Source organism: Cajanus cajan, chromosome 3, assembly GCF_000230855.2.
Source record: "Cajanus cajan strain Asha chromosome 3, NIPB_CcT2T_4, whole genome shotgun sequence".
Classification (NCBI taxonomy): domain Eukaryota; kingdom Viridiplantae; phylum Streptophyta; class Magnoliopsida; order Fabales; family Fabaceae; genus Cajanus; species Cajanus cajan.
The window spans coordinates 66,339,229-66,358,493 of record NC_138519.1 but is presented as its reverse complement, the minus strand read 5'-3'; the positions used below and the strand labels follow the sequence as shown (position 1 = coordinate 66,358,493).

General features: G+C 30.0%; 1 protein-coding gene across 1 annotated transcript; it reads right to left on the bottom strand.

The window, feature by feature from the left end:
* Positions 1-9,146: 9,146 nt before the first annotated feature.
* Positions 9,147-15,511, bottom strand: LOC109816149 (PI-PLC X domain-containing protein At5g67130-like). The gene is made up of 9 exons (XM_020381039.2): positions 15,467-15,511; positions 15,322-15,387; positions 14,135-14,248; positions 13,909-14,046; positions 13,655-13,744; positions 13,203-13,506; positions 12,889-13,112; positions 12,686-12,781; positions 9,147-9,600 (listed from the first exon to the last, which is right to left on the bottom strand). Exons 1-8 carry the CDS (start codon positions 15,470-15,472, stop codon positions 12,716-12,718), a joined length of 1,008 nt encoding a protein of 335 aa, XP_020236628.1. The 5' UTR covers positions 15,473-15,511; the 3' UTR covers positions 9,147-9,600; positions 12,686-12,715.
* Between the last annotated feature and the right edge of the window lie 3,754 nt (positions 15,512-19,265).

Below are 19,265 nucleotides of genomic sequence, written 5' to 3'. Positions count from 1 at the left end.
TTGAATTATTCGGCCTCCAGCCGCCCGTGTTAATGTTATGGCGTACAAGCTATCGTTGTTTCTTCGTACAAAAAAAATAAATAATTAAAAGAAGTTTATTTTCTTTCTTGAAGCATTATTTTTTCTTTCCTTGAAGCAATTTATGTTTCGAACTCTCTTGTGAAGCTTCATTGACTTAATAATATATTTAAATATAAGTTTAGATGTGTGTTTACGAGTTTTTTAATAAAAAAATAACTCTTTATTTTAATAGATAAACTTTCAAAAATATTTATCCAAATAGACTCTAAATTTTATAACGTCAAGTTATAGCTAGATTGCTTGATTTCACAGTTGGAAAGTCTTGACAAGTTAGATTATCCAAAACCCGTTCCTTATAGTAACTTTGTTTCTGATTGTTTCACTAAATGAAGTGTTGTTTGCGTGCACAAAATATAACACTTGACATATGTGGTTTAATTTAGGCCAGAAGTCAGGGAGAAATTAGGGTTTAATTTGCGTGGGTTTTGGTTGAGGACTTGAGGTGATAGCCACAAAGTTCAGACACAATAAGGATTCATTTGGATCCGGATTCTCTGACTTTGGGGAAAGAAAGTTATGGTAACTTAATACATCTCAACCGTTAAATGTATAAAAATAAATTAGATTGTGACACGTGTACAATATATATTTTAACTTAAATGTACACGTGTCACAATCTGATCATTTATTACAAATCTAACGGTTAAAATGTATTAAGTTACCCTAACTTTCCCTCTACAAAGTCAGGAGATCCATTTCCGATTCATTTGCATGGTTGGGATCGTCAACAAAAGCATATTTGCATAAAGAACTTTGAATGGTTATGTTGGGAAAATTCCATGACGCTACGCAAAGCTAATATTCAGTCTACGTCTATATGTGCGGATTCATTATTCACAATTGATAACTACTTGGGAAGTATATATTAAGAGTTAATCACCTATACACTATTAGTGTAAAATTTTTTACATTGATAATCAATTATATCTTTTAATTATATCATGTTACTGTTAAAAGTAAATATATTTATAGTGACATGACACAACTAAAAAATATAATTAGTTACCAATATAAAATTTTTTTACACTGACAATATATAAATGATTAACTTATTAAGTAGTCGGTGATAAAAATAATGAAAACCATTCCTTCATAAACTTTACTTAATTCTTGCCGTATAACACATTTTCGGCTATCCAAAATCTAAATCATAAGGTTTTATATATATATATATATATATATATATATATATATATATATATATATATATATATACCACGGGTATCTCTTAACTTTGTCAATTATAGACTAAATCTTCACTGTATTATAATTATTGCTAGTATGACAAATTTTCGTACATAACAAAAATCAAACACTTAATTTAACTAATATTATATTTTGTGTAATGTATATGTTAAATGTTTATTATATAACTAAAATTTAAAATAATTATGCATATTATGTTTGAATATATAAGTTATATTTAAATTTTGAATAAATAGATATTTTTAGATATATAAACCATATTTTAGATTTATGATAAATAATTTAAGTTTTAGCACAAGATTATTATTTTTTGATAATTTATTTAAAAATATTAAATTTAATTTATAAATAATTATGATAAATAAAAAATAGAATTACATATGAAATGAAAAGAATTCTTAAAAACTTTTTTGTCTAAGAAAAATCCTAAAAGCACTCACATATAAGATAGTCATTTGTATTTTATATATAGAGATTGATTTAAATTTAAATTTAAATTTAAATTATTTTATAACAAAAAAATACTTAATAAAATTTCTTTTAAGCTTGTTGTCAAATACTTCAAATACTAAAATATGATTTCTTCAAATATCAAATTTTGTTGGGATCTTATTTCATCAAATTTAGTTTCACATAAATAAACTTAATTCTATATATATATATATATATATATATATATATATCAAAACAAATTTAACTCATTCCATTCATAATCTGTCGAAGGGATATATAATGAAAATCATGAAGTTGAGCATAAAACTCACTTGCTCTTATCATGTGATGAGTCACTGAATTAACTTATTATGGAATAAAATTGCCATCATAGATTGGAAAACTACTTAACACCTGAGAACACTAGTTATAACACTTATATAACAAAGAGCCAAATAATTCAGAAACACCATTCGTGGTATTCCTGATACTAATTAATTAGAGGCACTATTCGACAATATGTTCCAAAAGAAATTGCTCCAAATCCCTGTTCTTTGACCCATAACAAAGCCTCCCGTAATGCATGTGTCTCACACTCGTGATTTAGGCACATGATCTCGTAAGCATATGCCAACTCCAAAGGAGCCAGTTGCAGGAAATAAGGTCGATCACGTCAATGTTGCAGTTTAAAACTCCCGCAAGAGGCGGTACCTATTGAACAACTGAACAAGAACACGAGATGGAGCAACTGAAACAACATTATTAACGTCCCAACTAATATCATCCCACAACTTAGCATAACGGCCAAACAACATACTCCATTGGAATATAACAAGTTCCACTGTTCTCTACTTATCTAGGCATTCCAGTGCTTGGAAGACCAATTCTTTCAAACTTTCTGTTGCATCCATTATACAAAAGAGGTTATCATACAAACCACTAACCATCCAACATTGTTGACCGAAACTACACCCAACTAATAGATGCCATGATTTTTCTAAGTGGCTGTCACATAGTACACAAGATGTTGGGCATTCAACTCCATGAGTCTGGAGTTCTATTCTTGTTATATAGAAGGTAGTCATGACACAGACACCACAGGAACATCTCTACTTTTGGTGGAATTCGCAAGTTCCATAAACCCTTCTAATTTCCCTCTTCCTTTAGATGCTTTATTTGTAAGACGTGGTCTTGGTAATAACCATGGTATGCAAAACACATTATGTAACAACCATATTGGCTCCATTTCCATATATGCTTGTCTTCACCCTCCAAGTTAACAAGTGGGATATTATGTATAGCAGTTGTATCCATAAATTCGAAAAGAGTTGATAACTAGAGTATTATAACATAACATCGATTATCCATATCGATAATATCTTGCACCAGTTTATCATGCAATCCAACGATGGAAGGTGTTTGAATAAAACTGGGATGTTTACACCAATACCGATCCTTCTTCTATATCCTTCTTTGATGAGATGTTAAGCATTCTAGATGCTTCTCCATGTGTAACTAGAATTATGATCCATTAAGGCTCTCAAGAAATTTTCATTTGGATAGTATATATTTGAATATTGACTCAACAAATCCCTAAATCTTACACCTTAGCAATTAAGCAATAGAAAAACATAAATCTATTTATCTAGGGTTTACAAGCAAAAAGTCTTTGAGGAGGGAGGGATCCACTTATTTTGAGAGTAAGTCTATATATAGACTCAATAACTCATGTTCTACGTATACGTCAAATTTTAATAATTCAACTGTTGAATTAAAAGTTTTTAATGTATATATTAAGTCAACAAAATTTTAAAAAAATTAAAAATTATTTGAAACCCCACTTCATTAATTCAAATTGACGAATAATCATAAAAATAATTTATACATTGATTTGAATTAATTAAACGGAATATCAAATAGTTTTCAATTTTTTTTTTAAAAACTTTGCATACTTGATTTACGTACGCATTAAGAACTTTTAATTCAATAGTTGAATTGTTAAAATTTGATGTAGAATATGAATTATTAAGTGAAAAAGTATAGATAAACTTACTTTTGAAATAAGTAAATCCCTCCTCATGAATTTATATATATATATATAGATACATATAGAATTTGGATCCTCTCCTGCAATTTTCTCTCTCCAGCCTTTCTTCTGTAACATTAATAGCCATGTGATATATCTAATGGCTCAAATTTAATCTTATAATTAATGTAACTTCTTAAGTGATTAAATTTGAGTCATTAGATATATCTAATGACTATTAATGTTGCATAAGAGAGGCTGGAGAGAGAAAATTACAGGAGAGGATCCAAATTCATAGATATAGATACACAAACACGCATAAAATGATCTAGACTGAAAGCATAAATCTAGGTTCTCGATCAAGCAACTAATCTACACTAAGCAAGCTACGTCAGAGTAGCATCCAACAAAATAGTACCATCTCTCGCATGGCTCCCAAAAGTCCAACTTGTCCTTTGGCCTAATCCTTCCTTCTATATAAATATGATCATTGTTTATCAACAACAAGAAGTTTCAAGTAAAAACTTAAAGACAACAAGATAATATAAAATGAAGAATGCACAACTATATAACCACTCCGTCATATCAACACCACAACTTATACATCATCTCATCATAAGATAGCTCAAAGCCCAACTTAATCACACATTTAATTAGCACATCAATACATTATAGAACCAACATAACTCAACATTCAACATAACTCTCAACTTAACCTGCTGCAACATATCAACATAGTAGGTAAACAACACAACTTATCAACAATACAATCATATATCAACTAAACAACACATCAACTTACAATACAATACAAATTAATGTGTCATCACATATATCAATTAAGAGATCTCTTACAACATAGGAGAGTAATCTAAGTGGTTTGAGCCTACTAAACAAACTTAACAATGCGATTTTTTTGGGCTTTCTAGATCAACAACAAATTTGAATATCAATCCACAAAACATGGCTTCTTTGATTTCACCACTTAAACTAGAAAATTCTAGTATTTTTTGTCAAGGATAAAATATCTTAGATATAAGTCTACCATGACCTTAACATGCATAATTAAGCCAATATAGAATTAGTCTGTCGGCTACTCTCCAAATATTATGCCCCTTCTAATACTTAGTTAGGGATTTTGACCTTCAATTTTGTACCTTACTTGGTTGGTCACTTCTAAACCAATATGGCTTGACCTTACCCCTATACGGTATCAACTAAGGACCTAAAAGAGACTTAACATTCCATTTCAAGAGACAACTATACTAAAGAAGGGTTTTTAATATTGGGTTCTCAAAATCCCACAACACTATATCCTCACAATGAGATATTCATCTTTTAAAGCAACACCCCTTCTCTAGTCCTAAGTCAATCAACATAACACATTTACATGCATTAAGCATCCACAACCCAGTTTTCAACACTACATATCTTGCCATTGTACATCTTTACTACAATTCAACTTTCATTCGTAATCAACTTAAAACTTAAGCAACTTAAACATTAGTATACTTCATCTTAGATCAATGCATAATGAATTGGAATCAAACAACATAAATCATGTGAGTTATTCAATCTATTTGACGCATGTAAAACACTTAGTCAAATAAACAACAAGTTCCCATTTAGTAACCCACGCTCGATGCCATTCTCCCAATGTCCAGCGTCATTGAGGCAAAGAGTCTATGACTTGTTCACGCCCAATGCCAATCCACCTACACCCGGCATGATGAGACGGAGAGTCCCTATATCAATCACGTTTTCATCCAAGTAGAAAATCTCTACCCAACTCACTCCTGATGCCACTAAACTTGCGAATCATCTAGGTAGAGAGATACTAACCGAATCATGCCTAGTGCCACTTATCTTGGGCCTGATGTCACCAAGTCAGGGAGTTCCAAAGGCAACCACGTCTAACGTCCCCTAACTTACATGTGACGTGAGCAAAACAGAGAACTCCCCTCTAACTCATGCTCGACATTACCAATTTTGGACTTGGCATTAGTAAGGCATAAAGTCTTTGACTTGTCTCACACTTGGTACCATGAAGTTGCGCTCGATGTGGTAGCGATTTTTGTACTTGGTAGAATTCCATTTTAGATCTAATAACCTAAAATTCAATAAGATACCAACGTGCAAGTCACATTTCAACTAGTATACAATATTTATCATCTTATTCTACATATTTAAACAACATGCAATAACAAAATGGCCCCAAAATCATCATTTCTTCTCAGCTTCATCAAAAAACCAACAAAACCCGAAACATAAGTATTTCATCCTCAATTTCAAACAACATAACCACAAGGATGTATAATTCAAGTAATAATTTGAAAAAGAAATTCAACAAAAAAAATTCAAAAGCTTACCTTATCTTAGATCACCTAGAATAGAGGTAGAAGGAAAAAAAGGAGATCCTTTGGGGAACTCTGCATGACAATCTAAGAACTTTGATTCCAAGCCTTCTAAGCTTGAATCTCCATATAAGAACTCAACTTACTCTGGGGAAGGATCCTAGAACACTCTAGTAGAATCATAAGAATAAGAAAATCTTTTTGGTTCTAGAACTTCTCTATCTAACTTCTCTATAGGTTTTCTTAAGAAATGAACTAATGAAGTTCAAGTCTTAAGAAAAACTTTATATAGCTTTCCCTAAACTTAGTCGACTTTAACCTTAACTCAAAATAACTCTTAACCAACTAAACTCATAAGAGTCCCTAAATCCTTAAAAGTTTTACAACAATAAAACAACTCACTATAGAATAAAGGTCAATAATCAATCTTTAGGCTTGTCTACCCAACAAAAAGAGATTACAATTTTGGATACTCTTGAAGCCTAAGCCATCATAGGTCTTTAATCAATTAAAATAATAAAATAAATAATTATAAATAAAAAATTTCACAGTGTTACAATTTGGTCTGAAATATCAAACTTATTATAGAAGAAAGGTTAATAATCAACCTCTAGGCTTATCTGCCCAACAAAGAAAGATTACAATTTTGGATACTCTTGAAGCCTAAGCCACCATAGGTCTTTTTATCTGTCAACTTTTCCCACCTTAGCAAATTTATTCCCCAACCTTGTCTTGTATTAAACCCCCACTAGTAAGAATTTAAGAGCCTTTTCGGTTAATCTCCTAAATTTGAAGGTACGGGAAAAACACTTATGACATATGTAAGGATGACCTACAAAGCAACTTTGATCATGGTCTCCTTCCTAGCCTATAATAGTGATTTACTACTTCGTGATTGGATTTTCTACGACATTCGGTCTTTAGCAAAACGAAGGACATTTTTTTGCCTTCGACCAATCAGTGATGGTAGGTTAATTAAGATATTTGTATGTTCCATTACATTCTCAAAACCCCCAACAATCAAAGAGAGTAACCAATGTTCAACCTAAGGAGTATTTATACTATAAAATATCTCTAACTTGGTTAGGTTGATGGCTAAACCCAAAGCAGCCTTAAAAACCTAGCTAGAGAAAATTAATGATAACACCGACCTCCATCTTTGTGGCTCTAAATAACAAGAAATAATGATTTGCAAACATAAGGTGACTAATTGATGGAGTCTCGGATTCTTGAAACTCCATGGAGCTTTCCTTCAACTTCTTCTAGCAAATCCTTAGGAGAATTCAAGGATAGGCACCGATAGGGGTGCCAAAACGGGCCAGCTCGACCCATTTTGGTCTGACCCGCCAATAGCTCGCCAAAATTGGTCGGGTCAAGCCGGCCCGCAAATGAAAAACGGGTTGGAAACGCTGGCCCACCTAGCCTAAGGACGGGTTAGCGGGTTGGCAGGCCAGCCCGCATACCACAAAAAAAATTGTAAAAAAATGGAAAAAAATATTTTATGTTCAAATAAAAAACTATTGCAAATAAATAAATATAACCATATGAAATTAAAAATGCATACATATTGTACATAATATATGTTCAACAAAAGCAAATTACAAACTTAGAACAAAATCAAATAGAAATTAGTCCACTTACACCAAATTATAAACTTACAAATTACTAATAATCTAAATTTTTTGATAGTCCACAAAACAAGTCCATTACTTATGCAAGCAACTAAAGCCTGATTACTTATGTGGGTTGGCGGGTTGTGATGGGCCAGTCCGTCATTTGGCCCGACAGGTTGGCAAGTTGAAATGATGGGCCTAGCTCGCGGGTCACAACCCATTTTGCCATCCCTAGGCACCGGTGCTAGAAGAAGAAATGTTGCTTCCAAGGTGAACAAAGCTTCTTGGATTAGAAGAAGCTTCAACCTAAAGCTACAAAGAGGAAGGCTCAAGGAAACTTAGAGACTAGATTTCTCCTTGGTGACTTCGGTGAGAGAATTTGAAATCTAGAAGAAGATTAATTCTCATTCAAATGCCAAAGTGAGTGAAAGTACACGACCATATGGAATATATAGGCCTAGGAAGTGTGTAAGAGAAGCTAGCCTTAACCTAAGGTTAAGATAAACCATGGTATGGTTTAAATTAACCTAAGGCGCCAAATTTGAATTCAAAAATTCAAATCTGATATCGGCCAAGTGCAAGTTTTATTTAAATGTGATTTGGCTTGCATTTGAGTCATTCCATGTGCGCAACTCCACTTGGTCGGTCACATGGTTCAAATGCTAACTAAATGCAAGCTAAATTACATGTAAATGAGATGGAACATGCACTTAATTATTCCTAAGTCTAGAAATGACCAAAAATTACAAGGCCCCAAATCCTATGCTACTTGGCCAAAATACAAGGCCCACAAACAAAACCCTACTCTACATGGACTTTAGTGCACAACCTAACTAAAGAGCATTATGGGCTTTTCTTGATTATTGGCCCATTCTTCCTCCAACCTCTTGATCATGACCCTAGTGATTGAGCCCTTGGCCCATGGCCAGCTCCATCACTAATGCGGGGAGCATTTTTTCATACCTGTACACCATGGATATCACCCCTCATTTCTAATTGCTTAATGAGTTTCATAAGACCTTCCATTCCTAAAATGAAGAGGTATGGGGATAAATGGTCTCCTTGATAAATACCTCTACTAGAAACAATAAACTCAATCTCATAATCCAAATTATTGAAATCAATCCACTTGATTACTTGAATCCCAATTTCTTTGAGGTAAAGCATAAATTCTCTAATCAACCCCTAATTCCTTTGGTAAACTAACTATTGAATTTGCATTAAGAACTTTTTTTTAAAGATTACTATCAAACCTTATTCAATTTCTAGAAATAAGATTTATCATATGCTTAATTTTGTATCAAGATTTACCAAAGTTTTCTCTATTCAAGAGTAAATCTTAATTCAATTCGTGGTTAATCAATTCACATAAAAAAAAACGAGAAATACAAAAAATTGGACACTAATAAGTAAAAAAGAGAACATGAACATAGATAGAAAAGATAAATATTTACATAAAACTTGATTTAATTACATCAAAACCCCAACAAAGAGAACTTAGTCATTCATCTTCATTCTAGATATTCATATACAAATATGGAAATGATGATGGGTAAAACTTGTACTGAGAAGCTCCAAAGACTCAGATGTGTCAAGTTCCTATGTAAACTTTCTTTAGAAAATTAATGACTAGTCACTCAAAATATACAAAAAAGGCCCCTCTAAATACTACAGAAATTCATTAAATCATGATAAGCGCCCAAACTCTAATACTATGCACTGTCCTAAATTTTAAAACGAGGATGTGCCAAACAAATTAAAAATCTTCTCTTTGGATTGTTCGTGCCAAGCATTGACTACATATCTTCATCATTACTCTAGTCATACTAAGCTTCTTTCCTTGGGTTTCACACTCTTGAGGCTTTGAAAACTATATTTATATATAAACCTGTCCAAAATTACATTAAAATAAGATAAATATACTAAAAACCCAAATGACAATACATAATTTATTTATTTTACATTTTTACTTAACTAACTAAGAACAAGCTTAATTAAAACCCTAAATTTGAAAATGAAAGATAAAATACCTCAATAAAGATTAAAATACTAATGTATAAATCAACAATTATTATTTATATTCATAGATATTATAAGTCATGTATACATAATATAAAAGAGATACTAAAATCTTTAATCACTTTTTGATCTCCATTTTTATTAAAACTAATTTACCCTTCAAAATTTTTTGGTCACTTATTTTATTCCATCTCTTTTCTCTCTCATTTTTTATTTTTATTTTTATTTAAATAAAATATATAAAGATACGGAATATATTAATCCAACTATTTCTATATAAGGGATGTAATACGGTTGGATTTGGAGTGATTAAAAGTCCAACCCAATTAAAAAAAGTCAAATTATTTGAGTTATGCGTTTTTTTTAGTGAACATCCCAAACCAAACCTTTGGGTCATGTTCTCAAGGGTAATAATAAAACAATAAAAAAAGGACAAAATTGAAAATTGGTTGAGGCAGCACTCAGACCATATCCATGTTTAAATTTGTGTTCAAATCTCCGTCTAGAAATAAAGAGCTTGGCGTCAATGATTAGTGAGGTCGTAAAGATGGATTGAACCTTCACCTTCTTGATGTCCATGATGAGAACAAAGTGTTATTCTTGAAGGGATCTAAAGTCTAATAGATCAAGATTTATGCATATTAAGGTCACCACTTACTCATCTGGTTTAGACAAATAAAGGTTGCTAGAGAACGTCAAAACTCAAACGAATGCACAGTGACGAAAGTTGTTAGGGACCAAGAAATAATGACAAAGGTTGTCGAGGGCTGAGAGTGGTGACAGTCCGGAGATGAATAGGCAACATTCATAGCGACGAAGAGGTAGATATTAAAGGCTATGAAGAAATTAACAAGGAAACTACTTGTCAATTGTGAAGCAAAGATGAAGGCGAATATTGAAGCAATAATGAAGGGGTCAATTAAGGTTAGAATTTTTCGAGTTTACAAACTTAAAATCCAATACTCAAATTGACCCGGTACTCTTTTTTTTTTATTAACCTAATAAAATATTGACTTGAGTATTTTAAATTTTTGGCTAAGCCACATTTTAGTATTTCTATAATATTCATTTTAGTTTTATCATTAAATATTTTATTGATGATTAAAATTTTAATATTGACAAATGATTTAACATTAAGTAGATGACGTGAAAATTATTATTTAATAATATTTTAATTCTAATTTTTATCCTATAAAAGTTTTTAAAAAAAGGTGGTAAAAATATGGTAAAAATAAAGATAAAAAATATAATTTAATTTAAATATTAATTATCATATCATTCATTTAGTGTTAGTTCATAGTCATTGTTTTAATTAATTTTACGAATTAATAGATGAATGTTTAACGGTTCAATTAAAATTACAGATTTTATAAAATTGAGAGACTGTAATTGTGAAATTAAAAATTGAAAGATGTAAAAAAGAAGTTTGAAGGATCAAAATTATTAATTAAATACTATAAGAGTATCAAAAGTTAAATTTAGTCTAATTTTTCAAAGAATATCTTTTGAAATGATTTCAAATTTTACTTTTTTTTATAATGTATTTTCCAAATTTACTTTGCAAATCTATCGTCTGGCTCCTATTTAGACGCTTGCTCAATATTTTTTTTTCTTTCCAAGCATTTGAAAAAAAAACTTTTAAAAAAGAAAATAAACTCAATGTAACCCACTTTCAATTCTTGTGTTGTAATGTTGTATAATACACTTTTTTTTTTTCCAAAAAAAAAAAATTTCTTTCTTTATGAGTTGCAAAATGTCCGTCGCTTGACAAGTTTGAAATATAAGATAAATGCTCATACATTCATTTTGCACATTTAATACAAAAAAGGGAGATTGGAAGAATAGGGAGGAAAGTATGCAATAACTAACAAGGTTAGTAGTATGATAGAAAAAAGATAGAGAGAAAAACCTATCGCTGAAAATAATTGGTGTATAACTTGAGGTACAAATGGGATCATAATTATGAGAAAAAATAAAGTTAATTATTTCCGTAAATTTATTAAAAAAAAATAAATGATGATATTTTTAGTTCAATTTATTATAAACAAATAATGATATATTTTTAATTTTTTAAGAAAATTTTCAAATAAAATGATTACTTTTAAAAAAAATCTTTTCAAACATACATCAAGTCTTAAGTACTAGTTTAGTTAAATATTTATATTTAAAATAGACTTTAAACAAAGAAAACAAGAAAAATGTTTCGTGACTAAGAATATCATTGGAGGAATGTTTCAACTTACGCTAAGAGATGCAAAGCCACATTTGTTTTAAATAAAATGTCAAATCAAATTCTAGTTCAAGTTAATACATGAACTTCGCACCAATCGCACAATTGGCCGTTTGTTTAAATTTTAAAATAATGTTTCTAAAAAAATATTTTTTTAAGAAGTAATTTTTTAAGAACTTGATAAGAGTTGTTTAATTATTAAGAAAAGCAAAAAAAAAAAAGAAATTAAAAAAAAACAGTGTAGACAAATACATTAAAAAAACAGTTTATTTAAACAAACGAGTCTAATTTCCTATTATTTCATTTTTCTCTTTTAAGTGTTGTCTTTTTTTTCTTTTTTTCTTTAACGATAAGACCACCTTTATATAAATAGATAGATATGGATGGATAGATTAGGGGAAAAAATATATAAAAAGAAGGAGAGGAAAATCAAGCTTCTTCAAAATTTAAAAGAATTACTCTTCATTTTTACCTTTCATTTTCTTTTAATCTAACGGTTCTAATTAATAATTCATATTTTTCTGTTAAATTAAAAAAAATAATGTAGAACGTAATAAAGATGAAAAATAACTCTTTTTAAAATTACTCTTGTTAAAGTAACTTTATCCCTAATCGTATATATACTAGACGGCATAATATTAATATTGTTAATAAACCAGTAGCCCACGTATTCTTAAGTGTGACATAAATGAATTCCATTCATTGTATATATATATATATATACCTTCCAGATGATTGCAAAGAGCTTGTTTTGTCACGTCTCAAGCAAGTTCTTATTTGCCATATCTAATGCTTCTGGGGCTCCCCCACCATCACTTCTCTAAATGTTCCATCCACAAGTTAACTCCATTTAATAATATGTACCAATATGTAGCTTAAACTTGATATTTTAATGTAATGTTTTGCAAAGTGTTATAAAAAATTTACCTTGTAAAAGTCAACAGCAACGTAGTTAGGCCATCGATTACCTGCAGCTACGAAGCACATATTCATCGTTCTAATCAATGGAGATGAGTTATCCTTACACGCTTCTTTAGAATTTTGGACATTCCGAAAGTAGTTCATTAGGACTAGTGACTTTGAGGTTGTGTTCATTGGAAATGATTCAACACGATTTGAACAAGAACCTCCCTTCATCCCACCATGTCCATCTACGATAAAAAGAATTAGTCAAAGTTGGCTCCACTTAATATATAATTTGATCTTAGAGGAATGACGACATAGGATATAATAGGACTAACATTCATTTTCTACAACATAATTCCACACATATGCAATTCCTTCATAAGCCTCCTTAGTAGCATTTGAAGTAAACACAATTAGTCTATGATTCCTATGTATCATTTCTTTGACTGTTGGCCAATCACCACCATTCTTGGGCATCTTATATATTGGAAACCAAAATTTTGTCAACCCAGCAGCATTAAACAACTTTTTCACACCATTATGTGATGTTACATGATCCTCAATGAAAATGGTGATGATTTGTGCTGGGTGCGTTACAAGAAATGCCTTGATCTCTTTTAGAGCATAAATGGCTGGTAGCTGTTAAATCATATTCATAGATCAAAATTAGGGTCATGAAATATGTGAAATTAATATAAAGGCATGTTTAAACATAACCAAATCAAATGAACTTAATATACTTTCATTGTGCATCGTGGTGATTTAGAAAATTTAACATATATCTTACAAAAGCTGTGTATTTAAAGCATGGCCCTTGACATAACCAAATGTCGTCTTTGTAATCATGCATATCCAACATCAATCCTCTTACACCATTCTGCGATAGAAAATTTCTCATAAAAATTATAAGCATGTGCATATGAACTTGTCTTTAGATCAATTTGAAACGACATTTATATAACAATAAGTATAGTTGCTCCATTCACATATCAATCATCTTTAATTAAAAAAAAATGAAATGAGATACTTAATGTAACACACTTTGAGTTGATCTGTAATGGAGTCTTCTTGGTTCATGATGGCTGAAATTGGAAAACCAAAACTTGAGTTCACTCCCTTCCATGCAAAAGAGTTATGAGTTGTAAGCCATGAATATTGATTAAATGGGAGATCCTTCACCTGTACATCATTAACGATAATCTCAAACACAACTTATCAGAACGAGACAAAATAAAAATAAAAATATGAGGAAAGGGCTAATAAAGACCCTTAAAATAGGACTTATGGTTTGAATTCGTGTACACCGATTTTGCGAGTTGCACTCCAAGCATTGCAATCCCGAGTCACAATCATTAATGTCTCGAGAACATGTTTCTCCAACCTTTGAGAAAATATTTCTCACAAAGGAAAAAATCAACTTAAAATGATGAATGAATTAACTTATGATTCAAGCTAGATAATTAATAACAAATAATTTATAAAAATATATAATTAAAAAAATTAAAATCACAATAATGTTTCTATTGATAAATGCAAGCATTTGTATTTAATTCACTACACTAATTATGAATCAATTATATAAAATTAGGTCGTGTATAATTATAGTTGATATGTTATATTTCTTAAGTTTTCCAAAGATTTATATACGGCATCTTATATTACTTAATGTATGAGATAAGACTTTTTATGTCATTTTTTTTTACGGATTTAATGTTATATAAAAAAAATCTATTTTAACTGTCATAAAAATGTTTTATAAAAAATCCTAGTTTGCTTCCAAATATCCTCACATATTCTTAATATATAGTCACCTCAGTTAGTAAGCATTACTATATATGTGCGGTAGTTAAAAAATTAAAGATATGTAAAAGACTTCTAAGATTAGTTAATTAATTGTTTTTCTTGGAAAGTATGATTGTCTCATGGTCTTCAAGGAAGAAAGAAACAGCCTTATCTTCTTATACCATGGTTCGAATATAGAATATGTGTGTATTATTCAAACCTCACTACTAGTATATTTCATTTTATCATAGAGAAGGTTGAAAAAGAGATTAAGCTAAAGTTTTACAAATAATTGTACACCTTTTTGTGAAGTCTGTTTTACAGAATAAACTTTTATATTCTTCAACTTTGCAACAAAGTTTTAGAAATTTTAGAATTAGGAAAGGATATTATTATTATCTGAAAATTTTTAATTCATGATTATATTTTTTTCCCAAAAATCTAAGCCTTAATTGCTAGAAATAAAATGTTATTATAATTAACAATTCTTTGAAATAAGACAATAAGTATTTGTGGTTCAAGTATATGCTACAACTTATTAATATTTCTAAGAGCTTTATACAAGTAATTCTTTTATAATTTGTAAAATAAGAACCAAAAAAATATGCCTAAGATTTGTCATGAAGCCTTAGTTTTTCAATGGAATGCTATATTCTAGTTAAGATAAAGTACCATGAAAACAATGTAACAAGCAAATACAAGACTTGTGCTGATCAAAGTAGCAATGAGAAGGTGATTCTGCAGAGGAACAAAGATGAAAAGTGTGAATACAGGCAATATGGCAGAGCAGAAAGAATGCAAATGCAATTGCACGTACCTCCATTTGCTATTTTGGGTTAACACCAAATTACGTATTGCTTAGACAAGCTACTAATATTATATATATATATATATATATATATATATATTGGAAATGAAACATCATATGTTTGAGTGGCGTACAAGGGAATATCTTGAATTTTACTAATTTTAATCATATTTCGATTGTCGATCGGATGGCATGAACTTGCCTAAAACAATCCCAAAGGGTTATGCAAAAATTAGAGTAATTTAGGAATGCTTTGGTCCTATGATAAAGCTGAGTTGTGTTGTAGTAGAAAAAAATTAAATAGTTGCATTAAACAATAATATCATGATGGTGACCCAAAGAATAAAAGGAAGAAAGGAAAATATATAATTAATAGAACGGAGAATCATTCAATTATTATTTGACACATATATAGAACTGGCTAGTACAGTAAGATGTTCCTCGTACCGGAATGAAATGTGAAAAGTTAAATATAAAAAAAAAACTATACAATTGTTCAAACTCTTATAATTTATTTATTTAATTTTTTTTATAGAAATAATAGAAATTAAATAATAGTTGGAAAATTAAGTTGGCCAAAAAGTTAAGGATTAAGTTATCGGAGTTCTAAAAGTCATTTAAAGAGTTAATTTTTAGAATCAAAGAAGATAAGAAATCGATAGAAAGGTTTTTTTTCTTTGCAATTATTTAAATATCTAACTTTTAACAAATAATCATTTTGTAAATAATGATTTTCAAAAAATATTTATTGTTTCTACATTTAATTTTTTTTTATATTTTAAACTAATAAAATATGAAAACATAATAAAAAAGTTTATTATCAAAAAAATATATTTTAAACTGTAACACTATACATTTATGTTAGTTATTGTTTTTTTTATCAATAATTATGTGTAGTAGGATTTTGGCGCTTCTTGTGAAAAAAACTTGAGAAATTTAGAAATTCTTGAGGTGTTTTTAAGTGTTTAGAGAATTTCTTTGGATAAAAATCCAATTTGACTCGAAGGGGGGATATTTTAAGAGTTGAGCTTCATAAATTCATTCTTAAGAAATCTTAGAAAAATAATCTAGAGAAAAATGCTATAGAGACAATAAGTATTTTCATCTCTGAGCCTTCTCTTGTGACAGTGAATCTTTCCTCGGGCATTGATTAGTTAAGATTGTTGATCTAGTTCAGTAGATCTATGAATTAGAGTTGTTGAGTCGTGTAGAGTTTTTGAAGGAGCTTGGAACTACTTTCTTCTTTCTCTTCCTAAAAAGTGATCTTGAGCTAAAGAAAGCTAGAATTGATTCTTTGTTGAATTAATGATTGAAATATGGTTTGAACTAATCAAAACATGGGGGTATTTATGATCAAATGATGGATTCTTTTATGTTGTGAAAGTTTTGAGAATTTTGAATATGTGTAGAGGTTTTAAGTGAGAGAGGATCACATTTGTGTTGCATGTTTTTATTCTAAGTCGATTGAAGTTGTTAATGATGTATATAAATGATACATTGCATTGCATGCTTGGTTGTCTGATCTAAAGCCAATTTGTGAATTTGCTGAATGTAGATTTCACCATCATGCTAGGCACATCTTCATGGCGTTGGGCGTGACTTAAATCAAGGATCCTCTATTTCACTCTCGTTGGGCAAGAATGGTGGTGCCATGTGAGAGGAGAGAGAACAGTCTTTGACTTGGTCAAGTCAGGTGTGGATTGAATGGTGTCGGGAGTGAGATAAGAGAAGTTTTTTTAACTTGGTGATTTCTGGTCATGAATGGTGTGAAGCCTAGCATGACCAAGACAGAGTCATTTGCTTAAGTAATGTCAGAAGCCAATAGAGTGATGTTGAGTGTGAGGAGAGAGAATCGTCTCTACCTGAATTGGAGCCAAGCATGGGTTTAGCCATGCTAGGCGTGAGTATCCCAAGGAATTATTGATCTCATCAACTGTGGGCATTGATTGAATGGTGTCGAATATGGATGAGATAGAGAGCTCCTTGTCTCAATGACGTTAGGCATAGGGTGGATGGCATTAGGCGTGAATTGCCTTATGATACTTGTTGTTTGATTGAGAAAATGTTAAACATGGATAGATTCGGTGAATCTATTACATGTTGTATGTTGATTTATGTTGTTAGTTCTATATTCATTGATGTGAGATAATACATATAGATGAATAACGGTTGAACTGTTGAGGTGTTGATGTTAGGAATGCTTTAGAAATTTAGGCATGTTATGTTGATAAACTGTTGAATGTTGAGGTGATAGTGCTAAGAATGGTCAAGGCATTTAGGCACATCTCCGTGAATTTGTGAATTTGCTAAATGTAGATTTCACCATCGTGTTAGGCTCATCTTCATGGCATTGGATAAGGGTCCTTTATTTCACTCTCATCGAGCAAGGTTAGTGGCGCCATGTGAGAAGAGAGAGAAAAGTCTCTAAAGAGAAGGATAGCATGCAACCATAATTAAGTACAAGGATCATCACTTTCTTCCAAGAAATGAAAAACATGCAAAAACTCAACTCAAATCTTCTTTCATGATTTAGTTTAATTAACAATATCCATAGCAAGAATACTTTATGAAATTAACAACAACAATCCAACATCTAACAATCATTAAGCTTCCTTTACCTCAAGTCGTCCAAAATTGAGGTAGAAGATGGAAAGAACAAAACCCTCTAAGATTTCGCACGACTAATCCATGTCTTTGATCCTTAGCTTTAGAAACTTTGAATCTTAACTAAGTTGTTATCGACTACAAGGAAGAGATCCTAACACTCTCTTGAGGTCTTAGAAGAAAAAGAAGGAAATTTTAACTACAAAGCTTCATTCTCTAACTTCCTTAAGAAAATAAACTTAAATTCACTTCTTCAGAAAGACCTTATATACTCTTTCTTTAACAAGTCAACTTAACATATGTTTTGAATAACTCATAAACAACAAAACTTATTAGGATTCTTAAATCCTTAGAGTTTCATAACAACTAATCAACTAATCACAATAACATTTAAATTAATAAAATCAATAGTATTAAAAATTACACAGTATTACATATAACATAATAGTATTAATATAGTATATAGTATATATATATATATTATATATATATATATATATATTATATATATATATATATATATATATATATATATATCAAGCTCTCAAATTAGAGATAGTGGTTTTATGACAAAAATTAATTCAAACATTATCATATAAGATAGGAGAACAATTGAAAAAGTCTTGCAATAATATTTTAACACAATGTAACCAGAGTCATCAGATATAATAATTATTGAAATCCATGCGATCCTATAATAACACATAAATATATTTATAATATATGGATGAAATTACGTTGATATAACTTTAACAATTATTACATTATTTAATAATTTTTAATTTAATGATGTTTTGTCAAAATCTACCGTCAGATTGAAACTTTGTATTACCTTCAATGTGTATAACGAGTTTTGTTAAAATTGAATATGAATAAAAATATAAGCAAATTATTCATATTTTAGTATATTTTTAAAAGCATGTATTATGTGAGTTTTGATTTATATGAATGAGATTTTAATTCTTTTAAAGTGAAGGGTGCAATTTAAAGAATAAAGTGCAATAATAATCATTAATTAATAAAATCGATGATGGAGAATTATGATAAAATCAAGTACATGTATAACAAAATTCAAAATTAACTAATATTTATCAATGCTTTTTTAATCAACGGTTATTATTGTACTTTATACTCTAAAGTGAAATTCTTTTACTTTAGAAAAGCCAAAATCCTTATGAATGAGGTATCTATTAATTTTCTATTA

Bases quoted from the DNA above. Each gene is read 5' to 3' on its own strand.
- LOC109816149 (XM_020381039.2), bottom strand. The intron at 14,249-15,321 runs GTACTTTATCTT...ATTTTCTCAAAG, and splicing joins CTTGTTACATTGTTTTCATG to GTTGGAGAAACATGTTCTCG. The intron at 12,782-12,888 runs GTAAATTTTTTA...TGGAACATTTAG, and splicing joins TTGCTGTTGACTTTTACAAG to AGAAGTGATGGTGGGGGAGC.